This window comes from Panicum virgatum, chromosome 3N (genome assembly GCF_016808335.1).
Source record: "Panicum virgatum strain AP13 chromosome 3N, P.virgatum_v5, whole genome shotgun sequence".
Lineage (NCBI taxonomy): Eukaryota > Viridiplantae > Streptophyta > Magnoliopsida > Poales > Poaceae > Panicum > Panicum virgatum.
In genome coordinates, this window is record NC_053147.1 from 23,162,134 (window position 1) to 23,178,873 (window position 16,740).

A 16,740-nucleotide genomic window follows, 5' to 3' on the forward strand; every position below is an offset into this window, starting at 1 on the left:
GTCGTCCTCCGACCCGACGACACCCAGGCCTGCAACAGCCACCGCCGGCGCCCAGATTACGCCTTCGTTTCATTTACGTGCCGGCGAGGAGACGCTGCGCATGCGTAGTGCCAGTAGCAATGGGCGGCTTACCGGAGTGCAGGAGCAGCAGGCAGAGGAGGAGGAGGCCCGAGGCCATCGCTTTCTTCCCTGACGTTGCCATCGTCGCTAGCGTGCCAAGGTGCCTGAGGAAAAGCGGCGACGACCCTAGCTCTTTATATGGATACTCTCCGGCCCCAAGCCCCCGTCCTGGCCAGAGGCGCGCTGGAAGAAGGATGGATACATTTTTCTACTAAACCGGTCAACCATGAATCCATTTATGTCCTAGCTAAAATTACCCCCAAAGAGCTGAGAATTGTTGTCCAAAAGTATCCGGAGATCCAAGTTTAGCAAACTCGTGAACCTGTTCTTCCGTCAGAGAGAAGGCACATTTCTTGGCAGAAGAACAACAAACGTGCGGAAAAACGAGGCATTTTTGTTTCGCTCAGCCCCGTGTCGCCCCCCCGCAGGCGATTCGGGAGGTGAACCCTAGCGCCGCCACCCCCACTTCCCCTTCCCTCGTCTACCTCGCCGCTGCTAGAGGGGCCATCGCCGGAAACCCGTGCGGGCCCCGAGGAAGGCGGCGGCAGGGTTTTCCCCTGGTGGCGTGCGGATCTCGCGCGGGTGGCAAGGTCCTCTGGCCGGGTGGCGCTGCAGGTTGGGCGAGGCGGCGGCGGCCGTGCGGACCTGGGCGTGGTGAGGTGGGCGTCAACACGGTGGGGCTGCGGACGAGATGCCCGGGAGGTGGAAGGGGATGGCGAGCGGCGGCAGGCCTCCTTCGGCAGCGGCGACGACGAGATCTGGTGGTGCGGCGGCGCTGCTAGGTCTCATTGGGAAGGTGTTTGGGGTGCTAGATCCGTCGCCCAGGTGGGCTGATCTAGTGCCCCCGAGCACCGATTTGCGTGTGCAAGCTGCGGTGGCTTGCAGCGGCGGCGGGCGGGGGTGGTGGGGGGAGGTTGGTGCGGTGCTGCAACACTGGTGGCCCCCCTTTTTCCTCTTCTTGTCTTCAGCGGTGCTGCTGGTGCGGCGGTCGCGGCTGGTGGCGCGGCGGCGGGGACGCCGAGGTTTCGACGGCGGGGCTTGGGGCGCTAGATCCGCCGCCCAAGTGGGCTGTTCTGGTGCCCCCGAGCCCCGATCTACGCTTTCCGGCTGTGCTCCGGCCTGGCTGCGGCGGTGGCGCGGCGGGCGGCGGGTCTCCAGCTTGTTCGGCTCCGCCATGGTGGTGGGGGCCAGGGTGAACTGGCTGCGCTCTGAGGCACCATGGTGGTGCTGCAGGGCATGCCGGGTCGCCTCTCTGGCGGTGCCTGTCGCCGGCTTCGTCCGCCGGCTCGCTGCCGCAGCGGGCCAATTTGTGCTGCTGGTTGGGGTGTGCTCCGGGCAAAAGCCATGGTGACGGCGCCCTCGGGTGTCGTTCTCCCCGTTGGGGGCGCCAGTGGAGCCTCTCCTCCTGTTGCACGAGAGGTTTTTGGGTGAAAATCCTATCCACTTGTGGATGAGCGTTGGCGGCGTCATTGGCGTCGCGTTCTTCTTGAAGGCGTCGCTTCTTGAGACCGGGTCTGGACTTGCGGTGGTGCGTCGTCATTGGTGGGTGAAGACGGCCTTGGGTGGATGTGGTCCGGTGGGTGGTGGTGGCTCGTTCGTGGCTGTGTTGGGAGGTGCTGAGGGCCCATAGTTGCTATTGGCTGTGGATCGGCGTTTATGGTGCGGTGGTGATCCAGGTGGTGGCAAGATTATCTTTAAGCCACGGCGGCTTAGCAAATCTTGGCGAAACAGTGTCCAGTGACGGTGTGTCGCTTCAAGGTTGTTGCTTTTGTGTTGCAAGGAGGTGGATGTGGCGAGGCCCCCACGAGTTTGAGGAGTTGAGGTTTCTTGGAGGGTCAAGATTTGGTTTTACTTAGCGGTGGTGGCCGGAAGATCGACGACTATGGGCGTGTGGCTTGGGATTGACAGCGCTATGGTGGAGGAGCTGAGTCTCTACTCAAGCTTGCAGCGGGCTGCGTCAGCTTTGGCGTGGATCAGTGTTGCATGACGGCGCTGGCTTTGGTAGATTCTTGTTGGCTCCTTTCCTAGAGTGTGTTGGAGTGGCGTCGTGTTGGTTTTCGCTCGGTTTTCCAAAATTAACTGAGCATTGTATGCTTTGGCCTCGTTTCTCTTAATATGAGGTACCTTCTTCTTATATGACACGGTAGTGCTCCTGCCTTTGATTTTTTTAAAAAAAACAACTAACGTGCGCGCGAGTATTTGTTTCCTGGGATCGCTGGATGTTACGCGGTGAATTTCCAATCGAAAAGTGTCCGGATGACTTAGTCTGCGTTCAGCTTGCAAAATCATTTTCCGCTCTGCTGAAAAATCACGATTTGCTGCCACTCCATCTGAATCTTGATACCTCTGATCAATGTAGTAGCACGGGTTCACAACTTTTCATGATACTGCTGGAGCTGCTCCGGGACCTCTGGGTCTTCACGCAGGCGACGTAGTGCGCGCGGTCGTCGACCCAGCAGCCGTCCGACCCAAGAACAGCCGGCGCCAAGCCTGCAGATTCAATTCAATCTTCAAATGATTCAGAGACCGGCAGTGGGCAGATCGACAGAGCACAGGCAGATGCTCGCTTTCGCTAGCAGTCTCATGCCACCGGATGAGAATTACCCGCGAAGCGACGCTGCCTGATCACCTGAGTTCACGAGGAGACCTGAAGCCATGGCTTTCCTTGCCAACATGCCATCCCCGTCTCATCTCTAATTCTCTACCACTTCCACGCTGAGGAGATAAGCCTGGATACGGTCCGCACCTCTTTATGCAAGTACTCTTAGTCAGTAGTCACTGATGTTTATCGGAAAAAAAGGTAGTCACTTGACGCAGCAAACGGAAGGCGTCGACGACGACGCGCCACGCCTTGCAGAGACGCCATGGCCGGCGGGACGCGGCGAGGCGGGCCAGGGTCCACCGGCACCGTCCCCCGCCGTCCAGGACGTCGAGGAGGCCGTGCAGCCGAGCCGCCGCGTCGGTCTGTCCGTGATCCCGCCGGATCTTGGCAGCTGCAGGGCCCTGCCACGACAGGCTCCTGCTCGGCTTCGGCACGGCAAGTCGGCAACAGGGTCAGCACCGGCTAAAAAATTTGCGTTGGCGTTGGCGTTGGCGTTGGCGTATTGCTTGGTGATTCCTCGCTTCCGGCCACCCAAAATGTTTGGTGGTTGCATCTACACGGATTAATCACAATCTTAATTTTTTATCTATAAAAAAGTGAAAAACTTCTGCCAATCAATTGGAAGCTCTGGAGATACGTTAGCATTTCGTCCCTTGGCAGTTTTTAGGCTCCGGTCCGGATATTACCAGTTCTTCACGCGTTAAGTTAGTGGTGGGGGTCTTGATGTTGGCCACTTAAAACAGGAATCCAGGCCTCTTGTTTTTTATAAAAAAAATGAATATGTGAAGAGGTGTTGGTGTTAAAAATTTAATTATTTTGGTACTACTGTTGAAGAAAACTACTTATCTCTGTTGTGACTCATGTTGTAGTTTGAGCAAGATAAAAACTTTGAAGAACACCTACTTTTTTAAAAGAACATCCTCTTGTTCAGAACAAAAAAGAAGAAGAAGAAGCTGAAACTACCTGCAGAACAGAACCACACACATTTCCCACGAAATACGTTTCCCGCGTGCAATATCTCTCGGTCCGCATTCCAACAAGGCAGCAACCATTGACCAGAGTCTCGATTGGAATTTAGGAGAACTGGCTATTCTATTGTCGACGTGAATTGCATTCTGGCCTCGGCCAACAGAAGAATTGCTACAATTTCATATTGCATATGGCTTTGATTCTTTAGAGCGAAAGGAACTGATCAACGGAAGCCGCCTTTTCCCCGCAATCGACTAGAACGTTTCCGTTCACTTTCGCGTGCGCCTCAACTCGATCACGTGACGTCGGACTGACTCCGCGTCCCGTTCCACCTTCCATTCCACCTGTATTTCACACTTCCCTTGCGAGTACTGGTCGCAATTTTCCGCTAAAGAAAAGCACCGGCAGCATTCTTGGCTTCCCATCCATCAAGATAGGGTCCTCGGGGGAGCGGATTGGGCACCTGCCCAGATTAGACTCGTTCTTGGCGGCTATGAGCCTATGATGAAATTTTTTAGTCTTCCCTATTGCCTTCTTCCTTAATCCGCTTCTCCCTTTCTGCCTTTCTGGCCACCGACCCAAACCACGCGGCTTACTCTTGTTGAATCCATCTCAAGGGTGGAGGAAAGATAGAATCTTCGGCGCCGAGTCTTGGAGGACCAACTCGTTCGTCGAGAAAATCCAGCGGGTTTTCGGTGCTTCTTAGGGTTGTGTTCTTGCAAAGTTGCTCTCAGGCATGGGGACTTGTCGGAGGAGAGTCCCAGCGGCGTGTTTCTTGTTCTGGTTCTTGATGGGGTTTCAGCTGTGCGCATCTCTCAATCACGAAGGTACTGGGTTTGTTGGTTTGGATCGCTTGCTTAGGTGGGTCTTTGGTCTTGCTCAGCCTTTGTTTTAACTCTCTTTTGGGGGTTCTTTGCTGAATTGCAGGTGCTGCTCTGCTGAAGTTTAAGGAGGCGGTCGATGCGGACCCGTATGATGCTCTCAAGAGTTGGGATGGAGTGAGTATGAGCCCTTGTTCTTGGTTCGGTGTGGAGTGCTCTGATGATGGACGAGTCATGACCTTGTAAGTTTTTCTCTTCTGCACAGTAAAAGACAAAAGTATAAAGAAAAAAATCATTTGTGCATCTAAATTAATCTGTGATGTTAGGAATCATAGCTTAGTTGATTGGAGGTGTCAGTATATTACATAAATTAATATTCGAGAAAAAAATTACATAAATTAGAACGAGTCCAAGTGATGTGAAAAGGGTAAACTTCATCTCACCTGTTTAGGTTGAATGCAAGCTCTTTACTCTCAAGCTTCTTCTTTTTTCCTGTATTAATGTCCACTAGAAGTGTTAGATTAGGTTAGCTTTGCATAGAGGGAACAATGAAAACTGCCACTAGTGCCGATCTGTTTTTGGATGAGCAATTCGTTGGTCATTCTGATAAGGAGGATCCTTCATAAATTCAGCCGTCGAGCTTTCTGTGGTTAAATTTTGATGATCATCTTGCAGGGAGTATTTGTACCCGCACCATTTTAATCTTAACTGTTTATTTACAGATTAGGTATTGTTTTGGGTGCCTCATGCTTGGTCGTTCTGCTGTAACACTATGTGTGATTCAGCTGCACACCTATTATGGATTTTGCATAATTCTATGTATTTGTGTTCTCTAGCAATATTTATTTTATGTTTGAGTTTAGAGGATCGATGTGTTTGTTCACTAGAGATTACTCTGTGGCTGTTTCTAATCAATCGTGTCCATTTTGATATGGTCCCCTAAATTTGAGTATGCAATTTTGCAGGAACTTAGCAAATCTTGGTCTAAAGGGTGTTTTACCTCCAGAGATGGGAAAGCTTATGCATATGAAATCACTGTGAGCACATTCTGTACTTCCTTCGGAAGTACTTTGCTTTGTTGATAGACATTTTACTCATTGAATCAAACTTTTAATCAGCATGATTTCTTAATTCTGAATTTTGATGGGCTCAGGAGCATAGACCTTTTCAGCTGTCAATTCAGGAATACCATCTAGTATTTTTGTTTTTTATTTCTGATTATCTAGTAACCTAGTTAGATATTGCACGGATGTTTCTTATTTGACGTGCTTACTTTCCTGAACTTAGAAGAGCTTAAAACTTAAACAAATGGATACCTTAAAATGGATTTGAAAAAAGACAGAAAGAAAGAAAGAAAGAAAGAAGAAGTGTTGTCAGTAAGTCAGTTACGAAACCTTTCTTGGATGACCTTTTTTTAAACACAAAGCCTTGGTTATTGTAGCCTCTGATATAGAAGTTTCAAACTTGAAAGAACTCCTGTCACTAGAAGTCCATCTGATGATGTGTATGCCTGTTGAACCAAAGACATCTTATTTCTACAGATTTGGATCTGCAGTTTTGTATTTTCCTTTATGTAAGTTTTTTTCCAACTCCTTAGCATACTGATTTTGTTTTGTTTTGTTTCTCCATACAGCCTTCTGCGCAACAACTCGTTCTATGGAATCATACCTATAGAAATAGGAGACCTACGTGATATAAAGATGTTGGATCTGGGATATAATAATTTCAGTGGACCAGTTCCATCAGAGTTGCAAAACATTGTATCCCTAGAATTTCTGTGAGTGAGAACTTCATGTAACAAGTGTTTCTCTCAGATTAACTTCAGTACCTGACATTGATTTCATTATTCGAGGTGCAGGTTTCTTAAAGGCAACAGATTTTCTGGGGGTTTGTCAGTTGGATTACATGAGCTTGCAAGAATATCTGAAACTCAAGATATAAATTGGTTAAATAGGGTACCCACTGCAAGGTTTGCTACAATGAGATTCCGAAGGCTGTTAGTGAGCAAACAAAAAGATTCTGAGCATCCAGGAAGATTGTCTCCACTGGCACCATCTCCTTCTGAACCCATTTCACCCTCTCCTGCATCACCCCCCATAGAGCATACCCCAAGCCAAGAGAACAAGAACAACCATTCTCCAACAATATATGCATCGATTGGAGCAGCAGCTGGTTTTTTGGTGGTAGCCTTATCAGCTGTATGCTTCTTTTACTACTCCCGCAGGAAGACTAGCACTGTTGTACCCTTGTTTGCAGCCACTTCAAGCAGGCAATTACAGATAACTGCCATGGAAGGTTGATTGATGTGCTAATGTTTTGCCATGCATTTTTGTTCAATGCTCACTTTGCTGTACTGCTTTGCATTTCTTTAGTTTGCATATGCTTAGGGTGAACATTGCAGTATTGCTTCATTACACAAAGAGAACCTAGAGTCAAGTTCTAAGTTCTAACCCCCGTTTATGCAGGGATAACTTTATTCAGACGGTCCGAACTTGAAACAGCCTGTGAAGGTTTTAGCAACATAATTGGCACGCTACCTAGATTTACACTGTATAAAGGAACTCTCTCATGTGGAGCGGAAATAGCTGTGGTGTCTACAACGGTGGCTTGTGCAGGAAGTTGGTCCGCTATAGCTGAAACACGTTACATGAATAAGGTAAATAGTTGGTTGTTTCTGTCCCATTCCTTTTCCTAGCTGTTAAGATTTGGGTTTTGAGAATGTTATTGTTATGCTTTGCTATTCTAGGTTGAAGCCTTATCAAAGGTAAACCATAAGAATCTTATGAACCTTGTGGGTTACTGTGAAGATGAAAAACCATTTGTCCGGATGATGGTGTTCGAGTATGTTTCAAATGGATCACTGTTCGAGCGCTTGCATGGTGAGTTTAATTGTGAGCTACGTTTATGTTTTAAGGGGTATGTTGTGGGGTGCTGTGAGGCTGCAAAACCTTGTCATCTGTGATTAATAGTCTCCACACCAGAGCTCATGATATTAGCAGTTGTTGACTGTATTCATATTAGTATCTTGCTAACCACCATCAAAACATTGTTATTTGCAGTTAAAGAAGCCGAGCACTTGGATTGGCAGTCACGCCTACGGATAGTTATGGGAGTAGTGTACTGTCTGGGCTACAGGCATCAGCAGAACGCTCCTGTAACTCTAAGGAATCTAAACAGTTCATGCATATACTTGACTGAAGACAATGCCGCAAAGGTTTCAGACATCAGCTTTGGCGTTGGCAAGAAAGAAGATGAAGATGAAGATGATGCTCCTGATGAGTACAACACAGTGTATAAGTTCGCTCTGCTACTGCTTGAGACGATCTCTGGAAGGCGTCCATATTCTGAAGATGACGGCCTCCTTGTTCTATGGGCACACAGATATCTTAATGGTGTTAGCCCCGTGATGGGTATGGTCGACCCAACGCTAAATTCAGTCCCGGAAGAGCATGTCAGAGCATTCTCAGAGCTAATTCGTTTATGCATAAGCGAGGACCGAAGGCAGAGGCCGACAATGGCAGAGCTTACCAAGAGGATGCAGGAAATCACCGGGATCACTCAAGATCAGGCGATTCCGAGGAAAAGTGCTCTGTGGTGGGCTGAACTTGAAATCATTACAGCTTAGGGAGTCAATTGTGCTGACTTGCAGCAACTCTGCAATTCTGATCGTTTGCTAGGAGAAATGGAGAAGATTGTACAGTTTAGCGCTTTTAGGCAGGGCAATAGTTGTACAGATATGCCTGGTTACACCATTCTTTTTTGTTTTTATTACCAAGCATTCTTTCATTCTTTGATCTATGAAAAGCAAATAAAATTCAGAGAGCCTGCAAAGTACAAGGATATGCCATTTCTGGTATCATCAAATATGAGTGAAGTGAACCCATGTGTATGTGTTCTCAGCATTCTAACTAAATATGATTTGTTTCGACAGTTTTGAAATCGATTTATGTGGCAAAGTGTTTATCACTGCTCGATTATTGAAGGCACGGAACATGTAAAAACATGAACGCAAGCATCCCTATATGTGCAATTTGGCTCTCAGCTCTTATTACTCCCCCGCATTGCTTCTACGCGCGTGGGTGAGCCACGACTCGGACGGTGGCGACAGCGGCGGCATCTTGACCGACGTCGAGCGCAGCATAGAGGCGGCTGGCTTGCTGCTCCTCCGGCCCCTGCGGATCCTTGGGCTGTCGCCGTCGTCCGTTCCAGAGCGAGTCAGCCTGCTCAGAGCCTTCCTTGCGTCGGCGCAGTACCTCTTGCTCGTGCCAAGAAGCGCCATGCCCCATCCGGGATTCGACCACTCATTACCACTGCCGCTCTTCTCGTCGTACCAGTGCGACAGGCCGCCGTCCCGTAGTTTGCGCTCCTTCTCCAGGACATCGCCGAGCGTGATGCTCCGGCGAGGAGGCGAGGACGCGGTGACAGAGGCGACGTCGGCGCGCGGCGTCCGGGAACGCGCCGGGCTCCTCTGGAAACCGAGGAGCACCGGCTTGGCGCTCCAGGGGACGAAGAACATGAACCCGCACGCCCTCGGGGTCATCTGCTTGTCTCCTTCCGCGTCCTCGTTGACGCGCGCCGCCGCCGCGTCCATGCGCTGGCGCGGCGGGGAGTGTTTAGGCTGCTCGCGGGAGAGAGAGCGGCGCCGTATGTGCGCGACGTGCCTGGCTCCGGCCGCGGCCTCGGCGGCGTCCTTGGCGTGCGTGGACTTGGAGTGGCGCTGGGGCGACCGCCTCGGGTGCTTGTCCGCGGACGTGGTGGCGATGGCGTTGGCGGCCGGGAGGAAGCGGTCCATGATGAAGCTAGGCGACCGGCGCGACCCCAAGACGCCGTCGATGGCGCTCAGCCGCGCGGAGAGCGCGGCGAGGCGGTCGGCGGACGAGATCCTGTCCAGCGCGTCGGAGAAGGTGTCGTCGTCACGGTCGCTGCTCGAGTCGGTGCTGTTGCTGTGGTGGTAGGCCCGCGCGCGGCACGGGCCGCCGCACCGCCCCGGCGGCGGTTTCGGCAGTGGCGGCACCTCACGCTCCTTGCCTCCGCCCGCGCCCGCCGCGCCCTTGGGCACGCCCGGCGAGCTCTCCCACTTGAACGGCACGTGCCCGCGCCGCGGCGACGCGTCGGCTGCGGCGGACCGCCCGCCGCAGGAGCGGCGCGGCGTCGGGAGCGGCGCCTCGAGAAGCTGCGCGACGACGTGCCCGCTGCTGCCTTTCCGCCGCCTCCGGTGGTCGGAGCCCCCCGTCACCACGACGTCCATGGCGCCGGCTGCTCCCCGTCAGCAACAGCAACTACTACGGCAGCATTGCATGCGCCACCAACGAGAGAGACATATAAAAGGCAGGCTCTGCGTGGTCTGGTGGATGGAGATCGATGTGCGCGCGGGCGCGGGCACTGCTGGAGCGAACCGCAAAGGCTAGAGACGACGGTGGTTGGGCGTTGGTTGTTTGGGACTCCATGGATTGAGCTCCCTACTTCTCGTGAAGGCGTTTATAGGCCTCAATGGAGGTTACCGAAAGGGAGCTGGCGCGCGTTGCTGATTTGCTAGTGTGCAGATCCAGTGCTCCACCACCTCCTGGCTCCGTGGCTTGTTGATCAGATCCGGAGCCAGGTTAGAAGTTAGTTATTTCCAATTTCCAATCAATTAAAAATTCCAATAAAAATGCTAAAAGTCCGCACTCCGCAGTGCTACAAAACTATTCAAATTAAAGATACTCCATGCAACAAAAAGATATTACAATTATTTATAATTTCTTATGGGTCCATATCTAAATTCCCTTTGGTAAAAGTGTTTGCACCAGAACGACTAATTTTAGAGATTTACTCCTTTTAAGGTGACTTAGATTTTGTATTTCTTTTGTTTTGTTTTTTTGTTTTGTTTTGTTTTTGTGTCTTGTGTTACAGGTAATTTACGGGAATGCAATATCTAAGTCACCTGATGAAGAGACAAATCCTTAATTTTATGCTTCAACATGCATCAATACTGGCTCCGCTCTTGGACCCCATTCAAAATTTTAAAACTTCGATTGTGAATAATTTCAAAATATGTGGTTTAGAAACCCCAAAAATCATATTCATGTTTTATCTTGAAAAATAGCCCCGTAACATCACAAATTTGTTGTGTTTTATAGCTATATTAGAATAGAAATCGTGATCAGCGAATTGGCTTGTAGTCCAATGGTAGGACGGTCCAGTGGGACGCTACCCACCAGGTTCAAATCCTGGTGCTCGCATCTTTTCCTGGGATTTTCCTAGGATTTACCGGTGTTACACGTTAAGTGGTAAGCGGCGTTCCCGTCGACGACGAGGCGCCAGTGGTGACTTCGGGAATTTTCAGATCTGCCGGTGCTCAGTCCTTCGGAGGTGCTCATAGGGGTAGGGTTTGCGTACGTGTATTCATAGGGTGTGAGTGTGCGTGCGTGTTGTGGGCGTCTTCGTTGTACTGTGTGATTCTCAAAAAAAAAAAGAAATCGTGATCAAATATAAGATATTGACTGGAGAGAGTATAATTTCGATTGCTCTAACCTGTAACTGCTGAGAGCTGAGCTTGTGAATGAGAATTTGCGCTTGCTGAAGATCGATGGTGTGGCTGCAGAGCCGCAGTTGCTCCAGTCTCCAGGTGCTTAGACGAGCAGATCCAGGCATGCAGCACAGGACATTGGCAGTACAGGTACTGAATCAGCGGCAGCAAATTTTAGGTGATGATTTACGCGGGGAGGAGCGTTTTAAATGCTGCTGCTTGTGCTACTACAGTGCCGGGAACACTTTTTTTTCGTGACCACCTTTCTACTGAGAGGATTCAGAGTTTTCCGGTATTTTTACGGTGCTGACTTGATGGGATTGACTAGAGTTAGAGTTTGTAATACATCATGTACGTGCAAATTCTCATACGTGCAAATTCTCAGAACAACGTACTGACTACTACTAACATGATCTGACTAGTAATTGAGAGTGTTTTTTTCTTCTTCTATTTGTACTGGGATTTCCTCGAGCACGTAGACACATACGTACAGCAGTGCTTATTTTTATTATGCTGGTGCTTCTGTGTAAACTTGAATTTTGGCACAAAAATGTGGCAAGGGAAACGAGAAACAAAAATGTTCTCCTTTCCTTGTTTTAAGTGGGCCGCGATCTCCCTAGAAACGGCCCGTTCAGTGCCAATGCAGCCCGCTAAAGCCCAAGGCCCATCCTTTAACCGCAGCTCACTCGGCTCATCCGCCACGGGGACGCACGTCTTGCTAAACACGAAGAAGCGCCGCTCTCCCCTAGCTTCCCCCAAACCCCAACCATGGCAGCCGCCGCCGACCGCGCCGCCGACCAAAACCCTAAGCCTAGGGACGCCGAGACCCACGTGCCCGCCGCCGAAACCGAGCCTGAGTTCGCGGAGGGGTACGAAGAGGATGGAGAGGAGGAGTACGAAGAGGATGGGGAGGAGTACGAGGACGACGAGGAGGAGCTGGACGGGCCCGCGGCCGCGGCGGCGGAGCGGGAGCGGGTGCAGTCCGTGTTTAAGCGGCTCTCGTCGGACCCCGTGGCCATTCGCGTCCACGACGTGGTCATCAAGGGCAACACCAAGACGCGGGACGAGCTCATCGAGGCGGAGGTCGCCGACCTGCTCCGCGCCGCGCCCACCGTGCAGGAACTGCTCCGCGCCGCCAGCGTCGCCACCTCGCGGCTGCACAGGCTCGACGTCTTCGATGCCGTCAAGATCACGCTCGACGCGGGGCCGCCCGAGCTGCCCGGCACCACCAACGTCGTAATCGAGGTCGTCGAGGCCGCCAATCCCCTCACCGGTAGCGCCGGCGTCTACTCGAAGCCCGAGGTAAGCTCCCTCCCTCCCTCCTTGGCTCGATTGTATAGAAAACGGCATTGGATGGTCAAACTGAGTGTGGCTTGAGGTATGAGGTAATGGTTACCGAGACCGTGATGTCCGATGGGGATCTACCTACATTCCTACTCGTCCATTCTAAGGAAAGCTTTTGAGATCCTGTCTTTATGTAACTATATGAACCTGAAGAACACGGGTTCTCAGTTAGCATATCCTTAGCACAGTAATGAATAAGGTCAGGCTTCCAAGCATTCCTTATGATCAGTTATTTGTTTTTCTCATGAGAGGACCGAAGTCTCAAGCCTCCAAAAGGCCATCCTATTTGAGTATATAAATAAGTCTCTCAATACATAAATTTTGTAACAGGTGCGGGCCTATAGTTTGACCAATCTCTTGATAATGGAGGTTGGAGGCTCATTACTTCATTTGCTTTGCCGATAAAAACACTGGCATGCTTAGGGTTTGCAGCATATGTTTTTTTAATGTATTGCTGGCACCAGATTTTTACATACTCCAAGTCCCGTTAACATTTTTTTCTCTTTCCTTGTGCTAACTCTTTCACTGGATATACCTTATGTGAATACCAGACAACAGGGAATTATTGAAACATTGGAGGAGTTTCTTTTCTTCAGTACCAAGTTCACTTTTTAATTTACTTTCATCTGTTTCTTTTTACTCAGCTCTATAAACAATATACTGCACAAAAGTAGAGTTACGAGTTATTGATACTTATTTCACAATGTGTTCTCAGATATACTTATGGTAGTTTCCAAATTGTTCTACAACATGCAGCAGTTGTCTGTTAATAGTTGAGCTTAAGTTATTATATGAAATGGTTGTTAGTTGTTAGAATTACGTAGAGCATGTTTATTTGTTTGTTGGGAACTTAAGCTTTCAGACTGATGCTTGCTAGAGTTGAATGTCAAAGTCATCCTAATCCAATCCCAATCCCAACATATTAGCCCAAATAAGGCAGTATAAAAGACACTGGCACAGAGGATATTGTCTGGTCGAGATGGAAACTTGTCTGTCGAGTCAAATTTGTCTTGTCAGAATACAGCATAGAATTGTTGGTGTTGAATATCAGTTTATTTGATGTATATATATAACTGTGACACTGTGTTTTATTCATTTCCCCTTTGTCACATCCTTAACATGCTCTATACACCTTTTTGGTTTTATGGAAAACACTAGGACAGGACCTACTGCTTGTATTGATTATATGTTTAAAAATAGGTCCTAGGAAAGGAAAAGTAAAGAGAAGTAAGATGAAATGTGTTTACAGAAAATTGTCTAGGAGCAGCTAATGAGACTGTTGGCATTGCTCTTTGGGTAACCAAGGAAAATTATATCATGAAACTTCTTTCCTGGTCTTCCATATTGGCATGTACTAGATTGAAAACCGTATTGTTCCTTGTGAGCCATAATCTTCTTGCTCCCAAGAAAATAATCTCCATGTAGTCAGATGTATTTAAGTTTATGTCATGTCATGCTTCAATGTGTATGAAATTTGTCTATAAACATTTTCGCAGAAGCCATGTAAAAGATATAATTGCTGAGCGGCTTCAATGAAGTAGACTATTGGGATGGATTTCTTTTGTCAGGAATAAGCCATTTATCCTCATATTTTGGAATATCGTTAACTTTTTTTTTGAGAAATAACTTTCTTTTCCAGGTTGTTAACTATTATCCTGTGCCTAACACAAAAACTTAGTATAATGGAAGTATTTTTACTATTTTTCCTCTCCAATATTTTTTGGCAACTATACTGGTGAAAATGCCTATTGAGCTTGTATTGTGAACATTGTATGAGCAGGAAATGTGGATTAAATAAAATAAGAAAAACATGTGCATTACCGCATTTGATAACTGTGTTGTGCATTCCAACAAATCCTGCGACCTAATTAAAGATGTTTACACAATTGATGCATGACCCAATACTCGCTACTGTTGTAGGCAAGATCTTGGTCGTTGGAAGGGTCACTTAAGTTGAAGAATTTGTTCGGCTATGGTGACATCTGGGATGCATCAGGTTCATATGGTTGGGACCAAACTACAGAGGTTGGAGTTGGAGTCTACCTACCAAGGTTTAAATCTGTACCAACACCATTGATGGCCCGGGCATCTTTGTCATCACAAGATTGGCTGAAGTTTTCATCATACAAGGAGCGTCTACTTGGCCTTTCATTCGGTTTGCTTTCGACAATGAACCATGACTTGTCTTACAACCTTACATGGCGTGCCTTAACTGATCCTTCGCGCGCTTCATCAAAGGCCATAAGGAGGCAGTTAGGGCATAACCTTCTTTCTGCACTGAAGTACACATACAAGATCGATCAGAGGGATTCACTTCTCAGGCCAACAAAAGGATACGCATTTCAGTCAACTTCTCAAGTTGGTGGTCTATGGGATAACAAGGGCTTGAAATTTTTTCGGCAGGTTATTCCTTGTCCTTGTTTTTCAGGACTTTGTCACCATCACTATCTTACAAACATTTTATTGTTTGCTTTGCTTCAGGAGTTTGATGTCCGTGGTGCTGTGCCTTTGGGATTTTATAATGCTGCTCTAAATGTTGGCATAGGAGCGGGTGTCATTTTACCACTTGGACGGGGGTTCATGAATTCGTCTTCACCTGTGCCTGATAGGTTTTTCCTTGGAGGTCATTCTTCTCCAGTTTGCAGCCTGGGTGGGCTGTCATCCCTGCTGGGTTTTAGGACAAGAGGAGTTGGCCCCACAGAAGCACGGAGGCTTGTCCCCAGTGAATCAGACAGTGACTCTGCTGCCTCTCCAGGAAGGGATTACTTGGGAGGTGATCTGGCTGTGTCTGCCTTTGCTGACCTTTCTTTTGATCTGCCTCTCAAGTTATTCAGAGATGCTGGAATCCATGGTCATGCATTTCTCACTGCTGGGAACCTTGCAAAGTTGTCGGAGGGGGAGTACAAGAATTTCTCAGTTTCTGAATTTCAGCGCACATTTAGGAGCTCTGCTGGTGTTGGCATTATTTTGCCTACTAAACTTTTCCGGGTGGAGGTATGTTTCCTTTTCCTTTGCCCTTTTCAACTTTTGGTTTCCATATTAGTAAATAGATATCTGCTTGACTGCTTTGAGACTAACATCATATTTTCCATCTTTATCCAGGTGAACTATTGTTACATTCTAAAGCAAGCTGAGCATGACAGTGGAAAGACTGGAATCCAGTTCAGCTTCTCGTCCCCCATGTAGAGACCTGCCATGAAATGTTTTGCAGCCAAAGTAGCTTCTCTTTCCCCTGTAGACTTGTGTTCGTCCATTGTTCTTGTCTTACTGAAGCGATTGCAAAACAACCGTAGTCGCATGTCGTCGGCTTTTCTTTTCTTTTGACGCTTGTTTGGCATGAGGAGCCTGAGCCTAGATTTGCTCATTCTTTTTGGTGTCTGCAAAGTTACTTCCCTATTCTGACACGAAGGATTTGTCCTTCACAACCCAAATACTGCAAATGGTGGAATGAATAAAATTTTGGGCCAAGAATGTTTACACCAGTTCAATTTTGTGATCCTCTCGCATTTTAATGGTAAAAAAACGCTTGGAGACCTTGTGTGCTTGTGGTGATTGGTGTATGAGGCAACAGTGGTCAGATAGACAGAAGTTACATGCATCTCTACATATATCTTGTACAAAGTTCAGCTAGGCGCTAGGCGGTGACCCTTAGCCTAGTGCCTAGTCGGGATTAATCGCGCCTAGATGTTCCTAGGCGGTTTTTCTAGGCGATGATCAATACATGCTTTAATTTATTAATACATACTTAAGTACTTGAAAGAAAAGAAAAAATAGAAGATCAATGGTCATGGAATAGGGAGAAAAGAGAAGAAAGGACCATAAAAACGGCCCAGCCCATCTTATCCACCATAAAAATGGCCCATCCCATCTTATCCACCTTATCCCTTCCCTCTTTGCCGACGCTTGCGCACGCGCTAGCGCCTGCCGCCGCATGCGCCCTCCGGCACCCGCGCCAACAGCCGCCCGCACAAGCCTGCGCGAGCGCCCGCCGCCGCCGGCAGCTCCTCCTCCCCCACCGGCGACCTCTGCCAGGCGCTCCTCCACCCCATCGGCGCTGCCGATTAGCTGCCGCCGCCTAGGGGTCCGCCTACCCCCATAGGCGAGGCGGACACCCTCTGACTACCCAGTAATCGCGCCTAGGCGAGCGCCTAGCCGAACTATGATCTTGTATGCCGGAGTGAGGAACGATGAACAGATGTTACAGGTGTGACCTCTTTGATGCAATAGGGGCGTTGCTCATGACGACAATTATAGGGGGGATTATACCTAATGGGGTGGGGAACCCTAGCTTCCGAAAGGTGAATAAGGGCTGCATCTATAAAACCCACCAAGATCCACATATTATCTTCTTCCTCCCCTCCGTCTGTCCACCGTTC

The 16,740-nt window shown here is 48.8% G+C and overlaps 2 protein-coding genes across 2 annotated transcripts; both read left to right on the forward strand.

Moving 5' to 3' along the window:
- Nucleotides 1-3,979: 3,979 nt before the first annotated feature.
- Nucleotides 3,980-8,414, forward strand: LOC120665183 (protein MALE DISCOVERER 2-like). The gene is made up of 8 exons (XM_039944649.1): nt 3,980-4,518; nt 4,619-4,754; nt 5,478-5,549; nt 6,146-6,289; nt 6,371-6,807; nt 6,978-7,168; nt 7,259-7,391; nt 7,572-8,414. Exons 1-8 carry the CDS (start codon nt 4,428-4,430, stop codon nt 8,135-8,137), a joined length of 1,770 nt encoding a protein of 589 aa, XP_039800583.1. The 5' UTR covers nt 3,980-4,427; the 3' UTR covers nt 8,138-8,414.
- A 3,305-nt stretch (nt 8,415-11,719) lies between these two features.
- LOC120665184 (sorting and assembly machinery component 50 homolog A-like) lies at nt 11,720-15,852 on the forward strand. Its single transcript, XM_039944650.1, has 4 exons — nt 11,720-12,322; nt 14,285-14,767; nt 14,846-15,358; nt 15,467-15,852. The coding sequence occupies exons 1-4, from the start codon at nt 11,789-11,791 to the stop codon at nt 15,548-15,550; spliced, it is 1,614 nt and encodes a 537-aa protein (XP_039800584.1). The 5' UTR covers nt 11,720-11,788; the 3' UTR covers nt 15,551-15,852.
- Nucleotides 15,853-16,740: the final 888 nt, after the last annotated feature.